The sequence below is a fragment of the Salvelinus alpinus genome, chromosome 5 (assembly GCF_045679555.1).
Source record: "Salvelinus alpinus chromosome 5, SLU_Salpinus.1, whole genome shotgun sequence".
Classification (NCBI taxonomy): Eukaryota; Metazoa; Chordata; class Actinopteri; order Salmoniformes; family Salmonidae; genus Salvelinus; species Salvelinus alpinus.
This window is the reverse complement of record NC_092090.1, coordinates 41,007,693-41,034,072: the sequence shown is the minus strand read 5'-3', so window position 1 is coordinate 41,034,072 and position 26,380 is coordinate 41,007,693. Positions and strand designations below refer to the sequence as shown.

At 43.4% G+C, this 26,380-nt stretch overlaps 1 protein-coding gene across 1 annotated transcript in view; it reads right to left on the bottom strand.

Annotated features, from left to right (window-relative positions):
- Positions 1-580: 580 nt before the first annotated feature.
- cdh16 (cadherin 16, KSP-cadherin) overlaps positions 581-26,380 on the bottom strand; it is a 32,925-nt gene continuing 7,125 nt past the window's right edge. The window contains exons 8-18 of the mRNA XM_071401934.1: positions 22,558-22,683; positions 20,984-21,134; positions 20,537-20,749; positions 20,098-20,174; positions 17,430-17,621; positions 14,802-15,043; positions 14,534-14,664; positions 13,592-13,831; positions 5,739-5,855; positions 4,153-4,269; positions 581-3,866 (exon numbers count right to left, since the gene is read on the bottom strand). Coding sequence (XP_071258035.1) covers positions 3,766-3,866; positions 4,153-4,269; positions 5,739-5,855; positions 13,592-13,831; positions 14,534-14,664; positions 14,802-15,043; positions 17,430-17,621; positions 20,098-20,174; positions 20,537-20,749; positions 20,984-21,134; positions 22,558-22,683 — 1,707 coding nt within the window. The 3' untranslated portion in view covers positions 581-3,765. The remainder of the gene's footprint in view (positions 3,867-4,152; positions 4,270-5,738; positions 5,856-13,591; positions 13,832-14,533; positions 14,665-14,801; positions 15,044-17,429; positions 17,622-20,097; positions 20,175-20,536; positions 20,750-20,983; positions 21,135-22,557; positions 22,684-26,380) is intronic.

The following is a 26,380-nucleotide window of genomic DNA, read 5'->3' as shown; positions in this document are numbered from 1 at the left end:
TCTTACATGTATAACCATTTTGAGGGGGTTATTATAGATCCACAGGGGATGGAGTGATTAAAGGCCCAGTGCATTCAAAAACGTGATTTCCTGTGTTTTATATACATTTCCACACTATAGGGTTGGAATAATACTGTGAAATTGTGAAAATTATGATAATGCCATTTTAGAGGTTTCTAGAGCTGTTTAAAAAGACCCCCTGAAATTTCAGCCTGTTTTGGTGGGTTAATTAGTTAATAGACCAATAAGAAAGAGAATTCCAAACCTCTCTGCCAATAATAACCACTTTTCAGTTATCCCCTCCCCACTCAGACCACTCTGACAGTCCTAGCAAAATTCTTGCTTGAGAAATTGCTCTTTACTAAGAAGCTATTTTTGTTATTTAATGCCATTTTATTAGAAAACCATAAAAGGAACGTACGTACAGGGTATTAAACCTGGGATTGCTTTAACAATACATCAACCTCGATGTGGTTAAGCTTTCTAAAAAGCATTGTGAATGAACAGTAGGCTTCTCTTTTCAATAGTTTTATTACAATGTGAAATGTAATCAGTGGAATGATATGGTGCGAAGAATAGATTAAATTTGGCATCGTGCCTTTTAATTACAAGGTTTAAAATCAACATTAAACAGGAAAAACCTACTGATTCTTACAAATCATTACATGTCAATATTTGAAATAGATAAAATAGCTACATGCTAAGATAACTAAATGTAACATCCCTATAATGCATAGCAGAATGACGCAATCTTAATTAATGATAATATTGTAATTGCGAGAAAAACAAAGTATTGTGTGTGTTACATAATATGACAGATACTATAACTAAAACGCAACAAATGTCTCATAAATGCTGTAGATAAGCAATGCCAAAAGTCTGCAACTTGGGTGGTTCTTGAATTGCGGTGGCATTTAAAACCATCAAAAACACTTTAAAATGACGAATAGTTACATTTTCAAACATGTTTTTGTCAATGATAAAATATAATACAAGCCATTTATACTGCCTTTATGTTTATGCATTGTTTAAAGTATTTAGGGTTAGCAAATTGCCTTGTCCCAGTTGTGACCCAGTAGAGTTGTAGTCAGAGTTATATATTAAAAGAGTTCAGCCAGGTTTTTAGAACGGACGCCATGTTGGTTTCAAGTTTCCAGTTTTCTTAGTCATATGTACGGGATACGCATGTTATACCTAATATACATTGTCCAACAAAATACTTGTTAGTGCCTTTATTCACAATATTTTGGTGATGTAACTATACGAGAGCGTCTCCGACAATTCCCTATGAAATGACCCACCCCTCATGACAAAGTACTACTGAATTACTACACAAAACCTATGTCTGCAGTAGTGACTATGTAGAGTCTTGTAGGGAGTGTGTAGTGAATGTGTAGGTTATGCACTACTCAAGTAGAGTTTTGTAGTATTCAGTAGGAAAACAGTAGTGTTTCCAGTAGTAATCAGGTATACATTTTTACTACTTGATGTTGATAAATAAGTAGTCAAAACATTACAGCTTTACTACACAGGCTTGTCTATAGCAATCAAGTAGAGTTTTACTACTTGATGTTGGTAGTGAATAAGTATCACAACACTACAGCCAGACTACCCCGGGTAGGAGACAAAACAGGAAGTCGTAGCTACTGTTTTTGATAATCCCGAATGTAATCATCTTCCATCCTTCGAAATCCAGTCTTTCATAGCCGTTATGCTGGCACCATCTTTTATATTTTATGAAAACGTTCATGTCGTTGTTTAGCCATTTATATCACTTTTTACTACATCAAAAAGATTGCTAGCCAAAACGGTATTAGCCGTTAGCCATTGTCATAGAGATGTATTGAGTTTAGCCTAGTTGTTTGCTAGCCACATTGAAATGTAGATATGTAGCCTCTGTTTTTGTCATGCTAGTTAATTAGTATGTGTGTTTGTATGCAAATGTTGGGTATGTTCATATTGGTATACTTACCCATTCTACTTACCTCTTTTGACATAAGAAGACTGGAGACCATTGTTGGTATGATTAACATCGTTTATGAAATGTTTTTCTGTGTTGTCTTATGTGACCCCTGTTAGCTGATGATTGATAATGGCTTATAATTGGTTGTCTCTTTTGCTTGTCTGAATTTTCTAAAAGGTTAAGGGGTGGAGAAATGTTGCTGCAACAAAAAAAGAGGATCTGAAGATAGTTAAGTCAAAACTGAATGAATACAAGGCCTCAAATGGATTAACAAAAAAGTGTAAATGTGTAATTTAATATGTAATTAATGTAATACAAAATGTATATATAATTGTTTGATGATATAACTACATTTAGAAACTGTTGTGTAGTAGATACCCAAAAGCTCAGTAGTTACACAGTAGTCATTAAGGGAGAATTATGTAGTGATTTGAGTAGGAAATATGTTGTGTTCACCAGTCATGAAACATCCCAATTTATCACTCATTACTACTTAAATTACTACATAAATCACTACTGGTTTACTACACATCTCAATAGCAATCAAGTAGTAAAATCAGTAGGTTTTGTGTAGTAATTCAGTAGTACTTTTTCACGAGGGGTCTGTAAACAAGCAAAACAGAGCAGCAATTTTCACAGATGTTTTTAATTATTAGCATTCTGAATAATGTGTATCCAAGTCTTTACTGTGTTGTGGTGTCAACAAATTGCATATCCGCTTTCGCCGGACATCTTCGTAGGTTTTTAAAAACGATCAGTAATAAACATTACAACGTGGAAGTGTTGATTATCACTTAGCAATGGCTATGGAGCAAAAAGTGTCTCTCTCAGAGCGTTCAGACAGAAATTACATTGGCCAAACTCTCGCTATATACAGTATACTGTATGGCTCTGGTTGTTGTGACATGTTTTGGGGGATTTAGAGATATCTATCTATTATTTTGAATGCTAGAAAGTAAACAAAAGTATTAAACATACTGTAAAGATCTATAAAAACAGTAGGCTATTAAAAAAAAAAAAAAATACGAATATAATGTGTCCCTCAGTTTTATGTCATTGGTGTTACCGCCTCGAAAATCATTCATTACGTAAGGGATAATCAACGAGAGGCATGCGTTCTATGCAAAATAATGAACAACTTGGAAGGTGTGTTCCACGACACGCAAGCGTATTCCCTCTAGTGAGAATTCCCTCCAGTGGCAAACTGTTAACCGGGGAGTGGTCTATTAAATAAAATTACAAGCTAATCATACCCTTTTAGTATATCATACATTTAAGGATTCCATTGATCATTTGATGTGTCTAAATCCAACGTCTTGCTTGGTGTTACTCTATTTAAATGAAGGAAAATTACATTGTGAGCAGAATTATTACTCATATCACTTTAGTAAGTGATTTTTAAAGGGTTAATGGCCTTAGATTTTAGTATACATGGCCTCCATTTCAGAAAATCCTCATTTACCTAAAATGTGTCATTGGTGTTATCGTCATTGGTGTTACTACTCCTACTGATGGTACAATGTTATCATAATGGTGAAAATTATTTAAAGTCATTCAGCTGCCATTAGTTGATTTAGAATGGAAAGATGTACCCAAATACATTTAATATAAATAAAAAAAATCTAGAAAAATTAAGTGCATTTTTCCACCAAATGCACTGCACAAATACCAGCGCAATATAAGAACTACCCACTAGGTAAATACTATGCACAGTACTGAATAAACATTCTCACTATATCATTGCTCTACTATCATGGCCCTGTCCATATGGGCAAAGTCGGAGACATATGCAGGCAGTACCCTCACAGTGAGATCCTCAGGGGTTCTCTCTCCTGGTTGGTTTTGCTCGGCGGTTTGGGGTTCTGGTAGGACAGCCTCACAAACACAACGATTAGAATGATTCCTGGGATAAATAAGAAAGATAAAATTAGGCCCAACATACTAAAATATCCCATGACTAACTCAAATGTAAGATCCTGAAAAAGATCCTAAGTGAACTCAGATCATCTTGACACAAAATTACACAAAGGACCATTTTGCTTATACTTCAGGCTCGGTTTCTGTACAAGCACTTTGTTACAACTGCTGATGTAAAACGCGCTTTAGAAAAACATTTGACTGATTGACTTTTTAACTTGGTAGCTTAATTAAAGGTGTTCAGTCTACAATCCAACAGCAGCTACTCTTACCTATGACCCCCAGGGTTCCCAGTAGGATGCCGACGGTGGACTGGATGGTTGGCATGCCTTGCAGCTGCTTAGCGGCGGTCCTGCAGTTTCCTCTCACATTGCATGGGCACACCGTCACTGTGATTTAAGACACAGTCAACACAACTCACAAAGTACAGGGACATATTCAGCACTCGTAAGCACATTACAGATACCCTGAGCAGACCACGGTGACAGGGAGAGAACATCTCCATGCCCCTGAGGCCTCAGGGTTTTACTAAATCAGTTCGGTGTGCTGTAGAGGGGGATCACTAGGCAGAGACCAGGCTGCGACAGGGGGAGAGGATGCACCTGCGGTACATCCTGTCATGAGACTGAGTCAGTCTGAACACAATGTCTCAGGATGACCAGTACTCTATTCCAACATGCTGCCATTCATCAGGCATATAGGGAAACACATCTACAGGGATCTATGAGATGTCCTTTTCTATTTAATTTTACTAGGCAAGTCAGTTAAGAACAAATTCTTATTTTCAATGATGGCCTAGGAACAGTGGGTTAACTGCCTTGTTCAGGGGCAGAACGACAGATTTTTACCTTGTCAGCTCAGGGATTCGATCTTGCAACCTTTCGGTTACAACACTCTAACCACTAGGCTACCCTGCCACCCCAGAGCAGATGCTGTCAACCAGATTGAGTTGTGGAGATATTCTGAGGGGTGGTAGGGCCAGGAGAAAACACATGAACACAGACCCAGCATACTGTATGCCCAACCCACTCCTATTTGTTTTCAGAGAAAGGACAGACATTAATTACAGAGTAATTACAGCTGCAACATCCCAGTGTGAAAGGAATGCCCAGAAGTGACATTGATTGTAAACACTGCATGTTTCTTTTGATAGTTCAATTGTCCATCGACATGACTGTAATAACAGCACAGCTACCAGAGCAAACAATAGTGGTGCTGACAGAAATGTATATTCTACTGAAAGGAAAAGACAACAAATAATGGCCATCTATTATTGTGACAAAATCAAAGTTACAGTTGTAATATATGAGAAATTATACATGTCACATTTTGTAAACATGTCTGCGTAGAGCAATATATTCTGCTTCAACACATACCATTGAAGTCGGAAGTTTACATACACTTAGGTTGGAGTCATTAAAACTCGTTTTTCAACCAATCCTATAGAACATTTGTGGGCAGAACTGAAAAAGTGTGTGCGAGCAAGGAGGCCTACAAACCTGACTCAGTTACACCAGCTCTGTCAGGAGGAATGGGCCAAAATTCACCCAACTTATTGTGGGAAGCTTGTGGAAGGCTACCCGAAACGTTTGACCCAAGTTTAATAATTTGAAAGCAATGCTAACAAATACTAATTGAGTGTATGTAAACTTCTGACCCACTGGGAATGTGATGAAAGAAATAAAAGCTGAAATAAATCATTCTCTCTACTATTATTCTGACATTTCACATTCTTAACTGACCTAAAACAGGGAATATTTACTAGGATTAAATGTCAGGAAGTGTGAAAACTGAGTTTAAATATATTTGGCTAAGGTGTATGTAAACTTCCGACTTCAACTGTATCAATATGCGTCACCTGGCAGGTTGATGAAGGTGCTCCTGGGAGGAGAGCTGCTGTCAGAGATGGTGAAGGGGACCGTGTAGACCTCAGGAGACAGGTATGGGATGTTCAGGGACAGGTTGGTATGGGTGTCTGGGGAAAGACAGATATTACATTGGTAGCCTATGGTAAATCTTTAGGACAAAAGTTTATTGGGCTCCATAACTTTTACATTTTCTGTACTTATTCTTGGTCAAATTAAATAATTGTTCACATAACCTTTCCTAGAATCATTCTGCAATTTCAGCCACACCTGTTGCTGACCGGTGTAAAAAATTGAGCATACAGCCATGCAATCTCCATACACAAACATTAGCAGTAGAATGGCCTTACTGAAGAGCTCAGTGACTTTCAACGTGGCATTGTTATAGGATGCCACCTTTCCAACAAGACAGTTCATCAAATTTCTGCCCTGCTAGAGCTCCCCAGGTCAAATGTAAGTGCTGATATTGTGAAGTGGAAACTTCTAGGAGCAACAACAGCTCAGCCTCGGTGTAGTAGGTCACACAAGCTCACAGAACGGGACCGCCGAGTACTGAAGCGCATAACACGTAAAACATTGTCTGTCCTCTGTAGAGAAGGGATCACCAGGCAGACTGGGCTGAGACCATGCTGCGACAGGGGGAGAGGGTGCACCTGCGGCCCATCCTACCCTGAGACTGAGTCAGTCTGAACACAATGTCTCAGGATGACCAGTACTCTATTCCAACATGCTGCCAAACATCAGGCAACATGCTGCCAAACATCAGGGAAACAAATCTACAGGGATCTATTAGATGTCCTTTTCTATTTACAGAGCAGATGCTGTCAACCAGATTGAGTTGTGGAGATATTCTGAGGGGTGGGAGGCCAAGGAGAAAACACATGAACACAGACCCAGCATATGCCAAATCCACTCCTATTTGTTTTCAGAGAAAGGACAGACATTAATTACAGAGTAATAACAGCTGCAACATCCCAGCATGAAAGGAAAGCACAGAAGGGACATTGATTGTAAACACTGCATGTTTCTTTTGATAGTTCAATTGTCCATCGACATGACTGTAATAACAGCACAGCTACCAGAGCAAACAATGGTGGTGCTGACAGAAATGTATATTCTACTGAAATGAATGGATGACAAATAATGGCCATCTATTATTGTGTCCTAGGTTGCAACACTCACTCCCGAGTTCCAAATTGCCTCTGGAAGCAACGTCAGCACAAGAACTGTTCGTCTGGAGCTTCATGAAATGGGTTTCCATCGTTCTCTGGAGTGATGAATCACGCTTCACCATCTGGCAGTACGACGGATGAATCTGGGTTTGGCGGATGCCAGGAAAACACTACCTGCCCCGATGCATAGTGCCAACTGTACAGTTTGGTGGAGGAGGAATAATGGTCTGTGGCTGTTTTTCATGGTTCGGGCTAGGCCCCTTAGTTCCAGTGAAGGGAAATCTTAACGCTACAGCATACAATGACAATCTAGACAATTCTGTGCTTCCAACTTTGTGGCAACAGTTTTGGGAAGGCACTTTACTGTTTCAGCATGACAAGTGCACAAAGCGAGGTCCATACAGAAATGGTTTGTCGAGATTGGTGTGGAAGAACTTGACTGGCCTGCACAGAGCCCTGACCTCAACCCCATCGAGCACCTTTGGGATGAATTGGAACACCGACTGCGAGCCAGGCCTAATCGCCCAACATCAATCAGTGCTTGACCTCACTAATGCTCTTGTGGCAGAATGGAAGCAAGTCCTCGCAGCAATGTTCCAACATCTAGTGGAAAGCCTCCCAAGACAACTGGAGGCTGTTAGAGCAGCAAAGGGGGGACCAACTCCATATTAATGCCCATGATTTTGCAATGAGATGTTCGACGAGCAGGTGTCCACATACTTTTGGTCATGTAGTGTACTTTTAAGACCAATTTAACTGACGGTACACAGAAGACTTTTGTCCATTTTGGCTAGCGTCTAAAAGCAAAGTAAACATCTGAGGGAAATTCCAAAAGCTCCAAAGCCTGTGCAAGAATGAAAAACATTACCTCAAATATATTTTTAAACATCTGCTTGTACTCAGTAAAGAGTCTGAGATACAGGCCAATTCATTGGTAATGCCATTCACAGCTAAATATAAATACCCATGGCTGATTGATTAACTAGGTTTTGGTGAACATGAGTAAAGTACTGGCATGATCAACAGCCCACATCAACATTATTCTGATGGAGGAAAGACCTAGGTCGGTTTATCATACACATGCTGTATGTGTGAGGGACCCTGTCACTTGTGTGTGGTGGACCCTCTGTGACGCAAAACAAACACACTGGCCAAGGGGTGACGAAGGTTGGTTCTAGTGCAAATGCACTGATACTTTATCTAATCTATGATCAAATCCAAAATACAGCGGTGTATAACAGACGGTCTACTATCAGACTGTTAGCTGTTATCCGGGAGTCCAAAAGCCCCTGGCTGGCCTCTGACACTGCTCCCCTTCATGTGCCTCTGTTCTGAAAGAGATGGAGAGACTGTGACGCACCTTTGGACCAACACAAAGGACATTCTTATCTTCTTCTATCTTCTACTATTATCACTACAGTTGCTGTACCAGGCGGTGATACAGCCCGACAGGATGCTCTCGATTGTGCATCTGTAAAAATTTGTGAGTGTTTTTGTGACAAGTCAAATTTCTTCACCCTCCTGAGGTTGAAGAGGCGCTGTTGCGACTTCTTCACCACGTTGTCTGTGTGAGTGGACCACTTCAGTTTGTCCGTGATGTGTACACCGAGGAACTTAAAACTTCCCACCTTCTCCACTACTGTCCCGTCGATGTGGATAGGGGGGTGCTCCCTCTGCTGTTTCCTGACGTCCACGATCATCTCCTTTGTTTTGTTGATGTTGAGTGTGAGGTTGTTTTCCTGACACCACACTCTGAGGGCCCTCACCTCCTCCTTGTAGGCCGTCTCGTTGTTGTTGGTAATCAAGCCTACCACTGTAGTGTCGTCTGCAAACTTGATAAATTGAGTTGGAGGCGTGCATGGCCACGCAGTCATGGGTGAAAAGGGAGTACAGGAGAGGGCTGAGAACGCACCCTTGTGGGGCCCCGGTGTTGAGGATCAGCAGGGTGGAGATGTTGTTTCCTACCCTCACCACCTGGGGGCGGCCCGTCAGAACGTCCAGGACCCAGTTGCACAGGGCAGGGTCGAGACCCAGGGTCTCAAGCTTAATGACGAGTTTGGAGGGTACTATGGTGTTAAATGCTGAGCTGTTGTCGATGAACAGCATTCTTACATAGGTATTCCTCTTGTCCAGATGGGTTAGGGCAGTGTGCAGTGTGATTGTGATTGCATCGTCTGTGGACCTATTGGGGCGGTAAGCAAATTGGAGTGGGTCTAGGGTGCCAGGTAGGGTGGAAGTGATATGATCCTTGACTAGTCTCTCAACGCACTTCATGATGACGGAAGTGAGTGCTACGGGGCGATAGTCGTTTAGCTCAGTTACCTTAGCTTTCTTGGGAACAGGGACAATGGTGGCCCTCTTGAAGCATGTGGGAACAGCAGACTGGGATAGGGATTGATTGAATATGTTCGTAAACACACCAGGCAGCTGGTCTGCACATGCTCTGAGGACGTGGCTAGGGATGCCGTCTGGGCCGGCAGCCTTGCGAGGGTTAACACATTTAAATGTTTTACTCACGTTGGCTGCAGTGAAGGAGAGTCCGCAGGTTTTGGTAGCGGGCCGTGTCGGTGGCACTGTATTGTCCTCAAAGCGAGCAAAGAAGTTGTTTAGTTTGTCTGGGAGCAAGACATCGGGGTCCGCGACGGGGCTGGTTTTCTTTTTGTAGTCCGTGATTGACTGTAGACCCTGCCACATTCCTCTCGTGTCTGAGCCGTTGAATTGCGACTACTTTGTCTCTATACTGACGCTTAGCTTGTTCGATTGCCTTGCGGAGGGAATAGCTACAATGTTTGTATTCGATTAAAAGCAGTGGTTCGCGCTTTCAGTTTTGCGCGAATGCTGCCATCAATCCACAGTTTCTGGTTGGGGAAGGTTTTAATAGTCGCTGTTGGTACAACATCACCGATGCACTTGCTAATAAACTCGCTCACCGAATCAGCGTATACATCAATGTTGTTGTTTGACGCTGTCCGGGAATATATCCCAGTCCACGTGATCGAAGCAATCTTGAAGCGTGGAATCAGATTGGTCGGACCAGCGTTGAACAGACCTGAGCACGGGCGTTTCCTGTTTTAGTTTCTGTCTATAGGCTGGGAGCAACAAAATGGAGTCGTAGTCAGATTTGAAGAAAGGAGGGCGAGGGACCTTGAGAGAATGCCAAAAGTGTGCAAAGCTGTTGTCAAGGCAAAGGGTGGCTACTTTGAAGAATCTCAAATATAAAATATATTTTGATTTGTTTAACACTTTTTTGGTTGCTACATGAATCCATATCTGTTATTTCAAAGTGTTTGATGTCTTCACTATTATTCTGCAATGTAGAAAATAGTAAAAATAAAGAAAAACCCTTGAATGAGTAGGTGTGTCCAAACTTTTGACTGGTACTGTATGTAAATGTGATATAAACTTTTTTTTATATACAGTGGGGAGAACAAGTATTTGATACACTGCCGATTTTGCAGGTTTTCCTACTTACAAAGCATGTAGAGGTCTGTAATTTTTATCATAGGTACACTTCAACTGTGAGAGACGGAATCTAAAACAAAAATCCAGAAAATCACATTGTGTGATTTTTAAATAATTAATTTGCATTTTATTGCATGACATAAGTATTTGATACATCAGAAAAGCAGAACTTAATATTTGGTACAGAAACCTTTGTTTGCAATTACAGAGCTCATACGTTTCCTGTAGTTCTTGACCATGTTTGCACACACTGCAGCAGGGATTTTGGCCCACTCCTCCATACAGACCTTCCCCAGATCCTTCAGGTTTCGGGGCTGTCGCTGGGCAATACGGACTTTCAGCTCCCTCCAAAGATTTTCTATTGGGTTCAGGTCTGGAGACTGGCTAGACCACTCCAGGACCTTGAGATGCTTCTTACGGAGCCACTCCTTAGTTGCCTTGGCTGTGTGTTTCGTTTCGTTGTCATGCTGGAAGACCCAGCCACGACCCATCTTCAATGCTCTTACTGAGGGAAGGAGGTTGTTGGCCAAGATCTTGCGATACATGGCCCCATCCATCCTCCCCTCAATACGGTGCATTCGTCCTGACCCCTTTGCAGAAAAGCATCCCCAAAGAATGATGTTTCCACCTCCATGCTTCACGGTTGGGATGGGTTCTTGGGGTTGTACTCATCATCCTTCTTCCTCCAAACACGGCGAGTGGAGTTTAGACCAAAAAGCTCTATTTTTGTCTCATCAGACCACACGACCTTCTCCTATTCCTCCTCTGGATCATCCAGATGGTCATTGGCAAACTTCAGACGGGCCTGGACATGCGCTGGCTTGAGCAGGGGGACCTTGCATGCGCTGCAGGATTTTAATCCATGATGGCGTAGTGTGTTACTAATGGTTTTCTTTGAGACTGTGGTCCCAGCTCTCTTCAGGTCATTGACCAGGTCCTGCTGTGTAGTTCTGGGCTGATCCCTCACCTTCCTCATGATCATTGATGCCCCACGAGGTGAGATCTTGCATGGAGCTCCAGACCGAGGGTGATTGACCGTCATCTTGAACTTCTTCCATTTTCTAATAATTGCGCCAACAGTTGTTGCCTTCTCACCAAGCTGCTTGCCTATTGTCCTGTAGCCCATCCCAGCCTTGTGCAGGTCTACAATTTTATCCCTGATGTCCTTACACAGCTCTCTGGTCTTGGCCATTGTGGAGAGGTTGGAGTCTGTTTGATTGAGTGTGTGGACAGGTGTCTTTTATACAGGTAACGAGTTCAAACAGGTGCAGTTAATACAGGTAATGAGTGGAGAACAGGAGGGCTTCTTAAAGAAAAACTAACAGGTCTGTGAGAGCTGGAATTCTTACTGGTTGGTAGGTGATCAAATACTTATGTCATGTAATAAAATGCAAATTAATTACTTAAAAATCATACAATGTGATTTTCTGGATTTTTGTTTTAGATTTCGTCTCTCACAGTTGAAGTGTACCTATGATAAAAATTACAGACCTCTACATGCTTTGTAAGTAGGAAAACCTGCAAAATCGGCAGTGTATCAAATACTTGTTCTCCCCACTGTATATACATTTGCAAATATTTCTAAAAACCTGTTTTTGCTTTATCATTATGGGGTATTTTGTGTAGATTGATGAGGGGGATTTAAAAAAAAAAAATACATTTTAGAATAAGGCTGTAACGTAACAAAATGTGGAAAAAGTCAAGGGGTCTGAATACTTTCCGAATGCACTGTATATCATCTTGTTAGGTAAGGCTGCAACCGACAGGCGTCAGTGACATAAACAGTAGAGGAGCCCTTGGTCTGCCACATCCTCAATGGTTCTTATTGGGACTTTTCTTTGATGTCATTGACAGGAATAGTGTATGTGAGAGTTAAAAAAAACATATACCTGCTTTTATCACAGCCCAGGAATAATGGAAAATATAGAGGTAAATCATTGCTGTATCTATTTATGATTAATTAAAATTGACTGACTGTCTGTTCTGTGGTGGACAGGAACAGTGTAATCTACTGGTACCCTCTCAGGACAAGCACAGCACAGCAGACTATGTGAGCTTCTCAAAGACAGAGGCTGCGTCACACCTCCGTCACTCTCTCCAGCCTCTCCAGTTGTCAGGGAGGAGGCCTAAGAGCCACAAAGGTGAGGTAAATAGGTGCGCCACGGCACGTCTGCAGCAGGTGTTATTAGGGACAAGTCTTGCAGCTGCTGGGTGCTGCTGGGAAAAATACACTTTTAGCCTCTTAGCCTTTAAGCCTGGCGGGCCCCAGCTGTGACATCACACAAATTAAAAGGGAAATATAATTATAGCCGGCCTCCGCAGCTTCCAATAATAACGCGTCAGAGAGAAATGGCGAGAGAAAAAAACTAAAGAGAAAAGGTTGTCACAGTGATACAATAGAGAGACTGTGTCAGCACAGCCAAGTCGACACGTCTGATTAATGTATGTCAGCCTGACACATTACAGACAGGCACAGCGACAGGAAGAGGGCCATTAGGCATATTAGAGACATTGCCTAGTCAGAGCGCCTCAGAAGAAAGGATGGGGGCAATTTACTTCCACTGTCAGTCAGTGTCTCAGTGCCACTCACTCTAATCCTCTACACGTGTCTGTGGATCAACAGGTGGTCTGAATGGATCCTTGAATTACATCCTATTCACCGTTCATCACACTGGAGCAAAACACCCTGGATTGTTCTCTTTCCAACGTTATTGCACGTACATGCTTTCTATTTTGAAAACCATTTTATCGTCAATGACGTTACCCTATACACGTGTAACCACAGTGAGAGTGTCAGGTCTAACGTCACCGTGACGACTCAAATAGAATAAGTGGTCTAATTTGGTCTAATTTGGTACTTTAATTTAGCTGTCTGGTAGTGGTTCTTACACAGACATGACTCAACCTATCCAACACCTCGATCTGGATTGATCCTGCAGAGAGGTTAATGTTTCCTGGGTCCTACTTCCTACAGTATGGTGCTAGCCTACAATGTCATAGCGTTGGGTCACCATGTCGCTACTACAGTGACTACACCTACAGTATTGTCATGCTAATATGCACAACAATTTCCACTGCTGGACTGGTTACTAAAATATCTGATGGGCTAAGAGGTTGGTGTGAGCGTGTGTTGATCTTTCTGTTTGTCAAGATAAAATACAAATGTGTTAGTGAAAAAACAGAAGATAGTTTATCTGGATGATGAGGCAGACCATTGATGGGGGTGAGTTTCCAGTTGCCACGCACGGTGGCGTCACTGCGGAGGGAGAAGTTGAGCCTGCCACCGTGCTGGGGACCATCACTGTCCCGGGATGCCAGCACCAAGGCCTGGTCCTCCCAGCGAGGGGTACACAGGTACTTCCAGGAGTAGTCTCCCACCAACACCGGACTGTTATCATTCACATCCAGGATATGGACTGTGACCAGTGTTGAAGCTGACAGAGAAGAGTTCCCTGGGAGGCAAACAGTACAGTTTTAATAAACATTAGTTCCCACTGAATCATTCGTAACAACAGTCCTCGTGTTGTACCGTATTGGGTGCTGCTGGCCTGGCTTTGACATGCACAGAGGGACATTAAAAGCATATTTTAAAATGTTTCTGATACCTGTACAATTCGATCCAACCAACATAATACATGATCTCCTCCACCAATTAACACCACTGCCCTCTCTAACCTCTATAGGTGTGGATTCAAGATGTGAGTCAGAGCCCCCATTCTGTGGGTAATGGACCAGTAGATTCTTCACTAGACGTGATCAGTGCATGCCAGGGATAAGGGCAGCGGGTAATTGGAGAGGTGCCGTGTGCAGCTCTCAGACCCTGCAAGTCTGTCTTCTGTTCTGAGTCATGCTTAACTAGTGTGGGGGAGGATTGGATTGGAGTTTTCTATACAACATACACCCCCTCCTCACTTCCCACTCTACACCCACCAGCTAGCTACACACTGGCTGTCACTTCGCATGACTCACTCCCTTCTTATTACATTGTCAGTGAATACAGTGTGGTCTTGAATTCTCAATGTAAGTATTGCTTTAGCCTTGCCTTATTACATTTGAAACCCCCTGGGACAAACAGAAGGCTGAGGTCTAAGCTGCCCTGGACGCTCTGTCTGGAAAGATATGAAGTAGACATTATTCTCAGAAAAACATCTTACGTCCATCTTCAGCCATGACCTCCATAGTGTAGGTGCTGTTTTCCTCTCTGTCCAAGGCCTGGACGGTCTTCAGCTCACCTGAGTACTTCCCAATGGAGAAATACCTCTTTGTGTCTCCTCTGAGCGAGTATCTGGACAAAAACAAAACCCAAACCATTAGTACGTATTCCTTCAAAGTATAGATGGGGTGGGATAACACAATGATCCATGCCTTTAAACTGTGAATTAATGTTTATTTTTATATTATTTCCAATGAACGATGTTTCACCTGATTGGGTGTGAGTCTGGGTCATATCCACGAATAGTGGCAATAACCCGTCCTGGCTCCTCCCCCTCTCTGACGGTGACCTCGTAGTGGCTCTGGGACAGGATGGGGCCCTCGTTGATATCGTCCACATAGATGGAGACGGTTGCCGTGGACGCTGGGCCATACCTCCCTCGTACCAGGGCCACTGGGTTTTGAGCACTAAGGACCAGGATGTACTCGCTCTCCCGCTCAAAGTCCAGCACCTGCATGCATACAGGTTGCCATAGAAATGCTGCTCATATGGAAGGGCATGCACTTACATTCATGTAGTGTTCGAATAGTTGTGAAACATGGGAACATAGTGTTTGTTCTACAGTGCAAGAATGAATACCAGGAAAATAATCATGGGAGGGATTTACTAACAGAAAATAGCAGACTTTATCTAAAGAGCATAAAAGCAGTCAGTGAATGTGTTGTGAATGTGCCATTTCAGCACTCCATGAGACGCACAGGCTGCTCATTTAGACTGAGCAACATATCGAACCGCCCCCTCCAACAGAGGCATGGGATTGTATTACGCTCATGGAGCAAACACAGGAGGTCAGAAAGAGCCTGTATATATCTGCTGGGAATCGACGTGTTCCACAGATTTACAGGCTGATCCTACTGGAAAGGAGAGGGTTGTAGAACACTGCACAGTGACTCTAAACAAGGCCTCTATAATACCGTCACCTGCATGTGAGACAAGCTGATTTACCGGCAAAGAGGAGTTTTATTTCCACTGTAAAACAAACTGGAATGACAGGGACGGCCATTTGATTCACGTTTCACCTGACATGAATCCTGCCTGTGACAGAGAATCCCGTTAGTGGACAGCCGTTGCTATGCTTACTCTGTGAGGTCACAGCCCGGGATTGTATCCCCTGTGTTGTCTACGTTCGGGTGAAATGAAGTGGTTGCTGTTGCTAATAACATGTCGCCTGGCCCAAATAGCTACCTCTGTTGCTAGAGAGAAAACACAGACGTTGTTCAGTGTTGGAGTGACTAATGGTGTTGACTGGAAGTGAAGTGCAGGTTTGTATCAGGCAACAACCAGAAGAATCCAACCACCACTCAGCTGCTGTTGCTGGCCTTAAGTTGCTGTGTGGAGGGCGGCCCACTAGGTTAAATGGGGACCCTTGAAGCATGAGAGTCTCCAGCTCAATGGGTTTAAAAAGAAGGAGACGATTACTTGTGATCCCCTCTTTCATAGCAAGATCATAATAAGATCAAAGCATTAGTCCAGTGTGTGCGTGTGTGTATGGTATGTGTGTGTGTGTTCGTCTGTAATCTCTATTCTTCCCCCTGAAAAGGATTGAATCAGCTATGTGCACCTGCCACCCAGCTCAAGGCGACTGACCACTCTTTTTTACGCCATCCTCTCTCATTCACCATTCATGACGGCAGGTACTGCCTCTGTCTCTGTAGGAGACATTTCAACAGAACACATGCTTGACATGGGTCTGGTAAAAGGCCTGGAGTTTTTCCTGATCCGGTCACATGGATTAGCACGCTACACACAACCTCAGACACATCCGCCTACAGCACAGCAGGAGCTGAATATTCTCATTGATATTACCCTCACAACAACTGTTGCACAGCACCAGAGAGACAGATTAGCTAGTGTTTAGTCAGCGGTGCCTTGCCTATGTGGTTTATAGTGAGTAAACTGTAATTGCTTTCTACAGACTAATGGCACTGTGTAATTATTCAATTAGACTTTGTGCAAGCTGCTGTTATTGAGACAACGGGACTGCCCTCTGGGTTGTCTCAGTCTCGCCACAAGATCACATATTAGTGAGCATGCTCTGATGTACTAACAAGCTATTTTACCAGATGGACGGTCGTTGGCTGGCTTTAAGCCTGTAACTGCCTGTAACTAAATATACACCATATGTGGTGCTTCAAAATGAGCTACAGTAGGACTATGTCAGAGCCTTATACGGCACATCATTACTGTATGGCAGGGTTCATCAGAGACAATGCAAAGGGGATGTGCTCCAGTCCTGTATTAGTTTAGACAATACCGGAGGCAACTCCTGGTTTACCTCTGCGGAATATAGGTAACATTCCTCTACTCCAATAGAGAGGTAGAACGCAGTTTCCCCGCCTCCAGAGAATGGGGACACAAACAATGACAAACACTCCCTCTTTGTCTCCAAAGCCCTCCTGTCCAGGCCAGGGGAGATAGCTGAGGCAGGGCGGTGCTGGGGCGGAGCTGCGAGAGTGGAGGGGATTACAGGAGACCAGGGACGAGCCAGAGACACCCCAGGGATGGGCTCAGATTATTTTGGGATAAACTATTGTTTTTGTCATGGCTTATTTTTGGGACACGTGTCATTGAAATATCCATGTATGTGCGTATGAAGAGACATAGAAAGTGATATACAAAGCAAGATTCGATATGCATGTATCTTTTCCTTATGGTTACTTAACGAAATGCATAATTATTAGAGTCAATATTGCATATTTCTATGAAGATATTATTACCATGTTAAGATCATGTTAAAATGCATCCTATTCATCGATGTCTAGGTCTCTCTGGGTTGTGTCTTATTTGTGAATGAACAAGAGAGAATAGAGACTGTTGAATGAAGGAGATTGCCGTACCTTGGAGAGGATGAGTGAAACTTCATTGGTCTGCTTGTCTGTGACCAGCGTGAACACCTCCTCCTCGTTGCCAGACTCCAGCCTGTAATTCACCTGCCAGCTGTCTCCTCCCCTCTCATCAGCATCCCACGCTGACACCGCGGTTACCGTGGCTCCCAAAGGAGCATCCTCTGCCAGGTGGAAGGGGCCGTACTAAGAGAGAAGGGGAGAAGGGAGAGAGAAAGGTGAGAGGAGAAAGGGAGCAAGGAGGGGGGATGAGCACAGGGAGAAGGAAAAGATAATGAAGCAGGGGCTACTGCATAGCTTTCTTTTGGGCTCCCGAGTGGCGCACCGGTCTAAGGCACTGCATCTCAGTGCTAGAGGCGTCACTACAGATGCTGGATCGATTCCAGGCTGTATCACAACCGTCTGTGATTGGGAGTCCGGTGCACAATTGGCCCAGTGTAGGCTGTCATTGTAAATAAGAATTTGTTCTTAACTGACTTGCCTAGTTAAATAAAGGTAAAAAAAATAAAACAATTATCTCTGGGGTTTTAGGCTGGGTATCTGTAAAGCACTGTGTGACAACTGTTGAAAAGGGCTTTATAAAATAAATGTGATTGATAGTGAAATATTTGAAAAATGTATTATTTAGTATTAGATTGATTTAGCTTGGAATTTGCACTTTTAGGACTACTCCATTGGTTCCGTTGTTCCAGGCTAACTAGCTAACTATATCAAGTGCATTTCAAATATTTGAACATATTTGACATAATCTAGGTTATGTATTTGACCCAGGTCTGGTGTGTGTATGCAGGCATGTCCCCTGTGGCCCTGTGTTGTTGACCTTCATTCACACACCTCCTATCTCTCTGCTTGGGAGTCCTTTAATCAGCCACTCACTGTGGCCCTCCACTGAAACGGCTGTGTCTCTGATCTGCCTGCCCGGGCTAGAGGGTCACTGATACCATGGGTCTCACCACTCACCTGCCAGCTCCCTACAAACCCGTTCACATGTTGCTGGAAAAAGCAGGGGCACTCTGGCGTGACCCACTCAAGAGCTTTTTCCACCTCAGTGTGTGTGTGTGTGTGTGTGTGTGTGTGTGTGTGTGTGTGTGTGTGTGTGTGTGTGTGTGTGTGTGTGTGTGTGTGTGTGTGTGTGTGTGTGTGTGTGTGTGTGTGTGTGTGTGTGTGTGTGTGTGTGTGTGTGTGTGTGTGTGTGTGTGAGAGAATATGAGCCTGGGGCTGGCATAGAGAATCCAAAATGAGAATGGCTGTAAATCTTTTGGCATGGCTTGAACCCAATGAGGAACAAACTGGATGACTCTGGAATAACTCTAGAATATGAATATGTCTCCTGTATCTTAACAGTACCTTCTCTCACTCCAAGAGCATCTAAACATAACAAGCACAGTTGGGGTGTACATTGACTTAGTCTAGCACCAGTGAGGACAACAACAGCTTTGTGCTTCATTGTCACATGTCCCCATCTTAAGATGACGATTTGCTCCCACATCTTTCACAACAATCCTTTCTCCTGCATTATTCAGGCGGTGTGGGTGTAGACTGTTTTCCATTCTGGAACAGTATGTGAGAAAATGGTCTATCTTTGGCCCGGATACTGCATACCTTGAGACCAGCGCAAATCCAATGTTGTCTCATTGTGACCTCAGCGGTGACTTCATTATTCATGAGGATCGACTATGGAAAAGACCGCTGGAAACACTGACTGTCCCCAAAGATGCTCTCATAGACCAAAAATAGTGTTTATGTTAAGACTAAGGTCCCTTTAATTGGTAGGCTCAGGGACACCCCCCCCCCCCCGTACCAGAGGAGATGACGACACTGTGCGGCTAATGAGATCTCTTCTGAGTCACTTCTCAGGGCTTTTTATTGACAAATTCCAGAACAACGCAGTTAATTTCTGTACTCGAAGGGATGCATTTTTCACTTTTAACAAAGTACTTAATATTTAATCTAGAACTGCTTTTTTGAACCAGTGAGCTCAGACATAATAGTAAATATTGCTCAGTGCGATGATTTTTCTATAAAGATGTGAAATGTTCCGACTGCTGTATGTGTGAGGGATATCATTTAGAGCTTTCTTATGGCGACGCTGTGGATTTGCCTATTCTATAAATAAAGGATTCTCACAGGCCTCATCTGAGGCTTATTCAGATTAACTAAGAACATTGTCCATTTAGAGCACAATGAGAAAAAACCCTACAATAATATGGTTCCATCTTTAAAGTTGTAGGATATTAATTTGATCACCCTGTTGTAGGAGAACTTTCCTGCAATGGAGGAAATGTAAAACGTGTAGTGTATTTGAGGTTTAAAAATGCTTCTGAAGTTTGGAATTTCAGACTTGATTTTCCCTTACGAAAAATTGTCCATTAATTATAATCCACATAATAATTCACATTTTCTGTTGCTGAAGGATTACTTTCCTGCTGTAGCAAACTGGCTCAAATGAAGGTCCTACATTTGTATAAGCCTGAGATTAAAGCTTGGATCCCCCTCAAAGCACTCCATCTCGCTCCCCTCTGGGAAATCAAATCAGTGACCTGGAGGGAGAGTTCACACAGCAGCCATCCAACAGAAGAGAAACATCTAATATACTGTATAAGAGAGAGATTTGCAATGAGTGCCCTGAATCACTTCTGTCCCCCAAACCCCAAAAAGGTACCTCGTGTGGAGTGAAGACGGGTGGGTTGTTGTTCTCGTCCTGCACTGTCACAACCACAGTACAGGAGCTGTTTAAGCCTGCGAATGAAATCATCATCAGAGAGAGATAGGCTCCATTAGTGAGTCACTTAGTTTGGCATGCCTCTTTCATACTGATGCCCTCAGTCTTAATCATGATCATCAGTCACCGTAGTGTCATATTTAAACAATATTCTCCTCAAAGGAAGCAGAGGGAAAACCTCCAACGTTACATCTGCTAGTCTAAAACTAATTTACACTACCACTGCACCCGTGTCTACATATCACAATAGTTTACGACTATAGAGTATCTTTGGATTATCTTTACATTGTACTATGTATACATTATCTTTGTGGAAGTAATCCCTCACCCCTCTCCCTAACACCACAGAACCACATTGCCATGCAGTACTGTTGGTCACCTTTAGCGTCCTCAGCAGTGATGGTCAGTGTGTACTGTGGGGCGGCTCCCTCCAGGTTGTCTGCCTGCACTGAGATGACCCCAGAGTCACGGTCCACCCGGAACAAGGCACGAGGGCTCTCTGGGATCTGGCCAACCAGCCGGTAGAAGATCCTCACGTTATCTGTTTTCGGATCATCGTTGTCGGCTGCTTGAACTGTGAGGATTTCCGTCCCTGAGAAAAGAGCAAAGTCCTCACAGATTAGTGTGTGGGCAAAAAACACATTTTCTTTGAACCCTCAAGTGAGAAACACAGAATCCTATTTTGAGCGTACTGATGAATTTCTCCATGGTTTTTTATTTTGGAGTATTTCGTTTTAAGCGTAAACAAAAGGCCTTTGTGATCCAGTATGTTCCGGAGTTGTCTGTACGAGTGTGTTATATGAGTGTTCTGAGGGTTGTGCCTCACCCCGTGGGGCGAGCTCCTTGACCACGGTGTGGTACTGTGTGGTAGGGAACGTGGGCCTGTTGTCGTTGGCATCGCCCACCATCACCCTCAGCTCCACAGGCTTGGCGATCTCCCTGCCGTCCGGACGCTCCACCACGATGCTGATCTGGAACTAACAGACAGAGCCACATGGGGTCATGTGCTTTCACAAAGTGTCCAGATCAAATCTCCCTGTCTGGACACACAGTGAGACCACAGACAGACACACTGGAACAACACAAAGCGCCAGCTCTCAGCCAGGAAAGATCTTCATGTTCTGTATTGAACGTGGCACAATTACACACTGGAACCACAGTCTGAGATGAAGGCACAACAATTTTGTATTCATTATTTATTGAGCTTTCTTAGAATAGATGGGGGGTGGGAGGTGTGTGGGGTGTATGTGTGTGAATGAAATAAGTTGTTACTTTTTTAGAGTGCAGATTGCTCACCCCCCCTCCCCCCTTTCACTCCGACCTGTCTTCAGAAGATGAAGCCATTAGGTTAACGATAGGCAGTGACAGTGCTAACACTCAGCGTGTCCATTGATTCTTGGACTGCTACTCAGCTCACAGAACTGAGGCATTTTGCTTGTATAGAGCCTTCTTTGACACATCCAGAGATGATTCATCATCTCTGCGCCCTATACGGGCACGCAACTCTGTCAACACCAAGCGAGAGGTACTGTACATGTGCATGCATCCCCTTCCTCCTCTCCTCCCTCTTCCCTCCATCAGCTGTAAGAGTCACATGTCGCTGACATATGAGTCTCAGTCAGTCAGCGAGGAACCATCTCAATCAGGGAACCTGGACTGCCTCACTCGTGTTGTGAGGCAGGTGTGTGAGGAGGTGGATCGATAGGCTGTGACTCAGTGTGATGCATGCTGGAACATGACAACTCCATCATGATAGGTGACAGTCACTGCCAGGTAGGGAGAGAGGAGAAGGAGGGAAGAGGGGGTGTGTCTGGCTTTATAATTACTGTACTATAGTTATAGTTCAGACAGAAAAGACTCTCTGAGGGCTTTCTGTAGAAACAGCACATCCAATACAGTGATGTATTTCTCCTTGTGTCAGACCAGTGAGCAGTAAGGTCTCTGGCCAGACACGTTGCTTGCTACTCTGCAGAATGAACCCAAAGTCAACCTGTGCCAAAAAGTGATGTTTATCTAATCCTGTACAGCTTTGGAGCTTAGCTTCTTGGCAAACTGCAGAGGAGGAAAAAAGACACGTTGGGATTTGAATCATGACGCTCCTTTTCACCACGATTTTCCTCTGTCCATACAGTGTAATTTACCATTATTTAACTAGGCAAGTCAGTTAAGAACAAATTCTTATTTTCAATAACAGCCTAGGAACAGTGCCTGTTCAGGGAGGAAACAACAGCTGGGGGATTTGAATTTGCAACCTTTCGGTTACTAGTCCAACGCTCTAACCACTAGGCTACCCTGCTGCCCCATGACATGATTATGCGTTCACAGCCCTAACAAGTCCTTACTATATGATTAAGACAGGAGGTACGATACATTATGAATGAAAACTGTGTGGTCACTCACCTGGTCCTGAGTCTCTCTGTCTAGTGGGGCGTTGAGAGAGATGACTCCCTCTCTGCTGACAGTGAACAGCATCTCTGGGAATTCCCCCTCCAGGCTATACTCTACCAGACCTCCACTCCACTTCACCTAGACACAGGATAGGGAAGCAGGGAAGGCACAGAACAGCTCATAAACTGAACATGGTCAATTCAACGTTCTCTCTGCACTGCGGGATTGTAGGATTGAGCCCCCCCTTCTGCTGTTCCCACTCTCTGTCTCTCTCTCATGTACCTAGGCTTTACTAGAGAGGGAAACCCTGTCCTTTAGTAAAAACCTGTGAGGTGTTTACATGATAAAGTGCTGAGTCAATGTACAGGATGTGATGAGGACCAGAGACCTCTGCCAAAACAAAAGCTCATACATGTTGGATGGGGAGCTTCTACTGATTTAAAGCACAGGGCCGGACAGGGAGCTGTATAATTGGCTCAGAGGACCCCATGAAACAGCACCCAAGAAGGAGAGGTCACCGGCAGAAACACAGGGGGCATGTGCATCTCCTCAACCCACTGTCACACTCCACTCCATTGTTTTGGAGCTGGCTCCCCAAATGCTGAGGCCGTGTATACACAAGCCCCTCTTCTCACGACTGCCTTCCTCCCAGTGTCATGGTATTTCAGGGCCTCAGTGCTTTGAAGAGATGTAGTATATAACAATGTGATTAATGACTTGGTTGTTCTAAAAATGGATATGAATAGAGTACACTGTAGCTGATGTAATGTTTTGCTTTCTGTGCTTTTTTTAACAGCTTGCAGTGCACACTCTGTCTTCTATGTCACCTTGTGAATAAGCAGTCTTAAAGGGCAATTCCGCCACTTTTCAACCTCATATTCATTATCTCCAGCATTATACCGGTGTCTACATATGTGAAAACGGCGCGTTTCTATGATCTGTGGTTAAAAAGATAAGAAGAAAGGTCCTAAAAATGTATCTGTGACATCAGTGATTTTCAAAACCTGCAACGAGTTTCTAGCCAGAGGGAGGGTATTTTCTTGCTCCTCACGTCACCAAGAAATTCTCATAGTGTTTGAAAATCACAATTTTTTATTAAATGTTTTCACTTTTGATGATGTCATCGGGTAGAACTTTGTAACTTTGTATATTTTTCTTCAAAACTTTGAAATGCGCCGTTTTCACATTTGTAGACACTGGTATTGTGCTGGAGATAATGAAAACGAGGTTGAAAAGTGGGGTAATTGCCCGTTAAGTGCACCACTACTGTATTTCTAATAGATACATTTTTTGGGACAAATCTGACTTCCATGTATAAGAAGTATGCACAATGTGGAATTCTCCTGCCTTGATTTGCCTAATTGTTATTTTGGAAAAAGACCAAAAATGACCAAAGAGGAGCAATGCTTCTTGAGATCAACAACCAAAGTGCACCTGTATCAATATCAATGACTGAAGGAAAATATTTTGAAAGAAAAATGCATGATAGAAGAGAAACCCATCAGCATAACGCTTTATGTGTCTCACAACATTTTCCTGAGTAGAAACATGACTTTCCATGCTGCTGATAGTAAAGGGCTCCCAGCCATACTCAGTCTTTCAACATGACCCCCCCCCATCTGCTTGGTAACAGCACAGCTATGAGTCCTACCGCCTACAAACACATGGTGGTAAATGCAGAGTGGGTGGAGAGAGGCTTTTCCCATCATATAGGCATGGTCACCAGTGGTGGATTCTACACTGTTAACCCTTTACATGGACATGCAAATGTGATGTTATGTGCTGCCCTGACAACTATAATTGTAATATAGTAATAGCATGTTGACAAACAGATTCCTACTAAGTACATGCACTGTAAAAAACACAAGTAATAGCCAATATAATCTTTACATCGCAGTATAAAATAGTATACATCATGATAAAATAGTATACATCATGATGATTTGTGGACCTGTGTAGCTCTTGGCTCAGTTGGTAGAACATGACGCTTGTAACACCAGGGTAGTGGGTTCGATTCCCGGGAACACCCATCCATAAATTATATGCACGCATGACTGTGGATCAAAGCGACTGCTAAATGGCATATATTGTTATTATTTTGCAGTCAGATTTAAAAGAAGCGTATAGTTTTATGAGGGTTTGAGAATCTCAAGAACAGAGTCATCTTGTACTTTAAACCTGAGCCATGCTTTTCTGTCAGCAGCCCACCTCCCCGACCCTGCCTCTGAGCTGTGAAGAGCTCTAGAGTACAACCTCTAGCACATTCTCTCTCTATCTCTCTCACAAACACACATAGACACACACATTTATGTTCCGGCAGAGATTAGGAGGATTTGCTTGAGATTTTGCCTGTCCACATTTGGATAGATTTTATTTTATGTTGGTAAATTGGCATGGAAAATGTGAAAAATATCAAATCTGCCCACGTTTTGAGTCCACACGTTTTCAGTGGGCGGATGGCACTGGCGTGAGTGAGAGGAGGAGGAGAGGGGGAAGAGGAGGAGAGTTACTGTGGCGACACCCACAGACCACACTGAAATGTAGAAATACACATATTTGCAGCAAATCATGACTTTATGTTCTCGAGTTTGCGTTACTGTCTTGAGGTCTCGAGTTTGCATTTCTGACCATGTTCCATTGTTGTAAGCACCTATATATAGAAAACAGACTATAGTTCCATTGTTGTAAGCACCTATATATAGAAAACAGACTATTGTTTTCCAGACTAATAAATGTTGATAGAGATGCAGAGAAGATCCATACTACTGTACAGTTACAGAACGTCCTGTTTTCCTCTTTCTGATAATGTCAGATGTTTCCAGTTATTTACACAGCTTTAATGATTTGGTGCTGATGCAAGCACTGGGCCGTGGCTGATATTATAAATGTTGAATAACAAGCTAAAGGTCAGACTGTAAAGAAGACCAGGTGCAGATACAGAGACACTGGCCCCGCACAGAGCACAGAGACTGATCCCTATTCAATCACAACCACTAAGTCAGAAACAAAGTGTGAGGTTTGATTGAACAATCTTTGACATTATAGACACACACACACACACACACACACACACACACACACACACACACACACACACACACACACACACACACACACACACACACACACACACACACACACACACACACACACACACACACACACACACACACACACACACACACACACACACACACACACACACACACACCAACAGCGGGAACGGAACCTCAGGCTGCAGTGACTCAGGCAGGGGAAAGCCTAGGGGTATGAATGACATTAATAATGCACACCTTGGTCTCTTAGGAAAGCCCAGGGGGGGGGGGGGGGGACTAAAAAGACAACAACACAACTGCAGTATCCTGATGCTTCACCCATTTCATTCCATTATTACATTTTACAATGAACAGTCAAATAAAATATTGGTTCACAGTGTTTGACATTTGTCAGATGATCCCTTTCCATGATTTTATACTAGAGGCAAAGGTCACCTGAGCATGTAATGTATGCAGGAATATACAGATATCTCTGTGATCCCTGAAAGCATCACTGTGTGTCACCTGTGAGATGGGGATGGAGAATGAGCATGATACTAGTCACCTGTAAGATGGGATAGGGGTCAGGGAGTTTCTACCTGTGAGATGAGGATGGGGTAGGGGCCAGAGAGTTTCTACCTGTGAGATGGGAATGAGGTAGGGTCCAGGGAGGTTCTACCTGTGAGATGGGGATGGGGTAGGGGCCAGGAAGGTTATACCTGTGAGATGTGGATGGGGTAGGGGACAGGAAGGTTATACCTGTGAGATATGGATGGGGTAGGGGCTAGGGAGGTACCTGT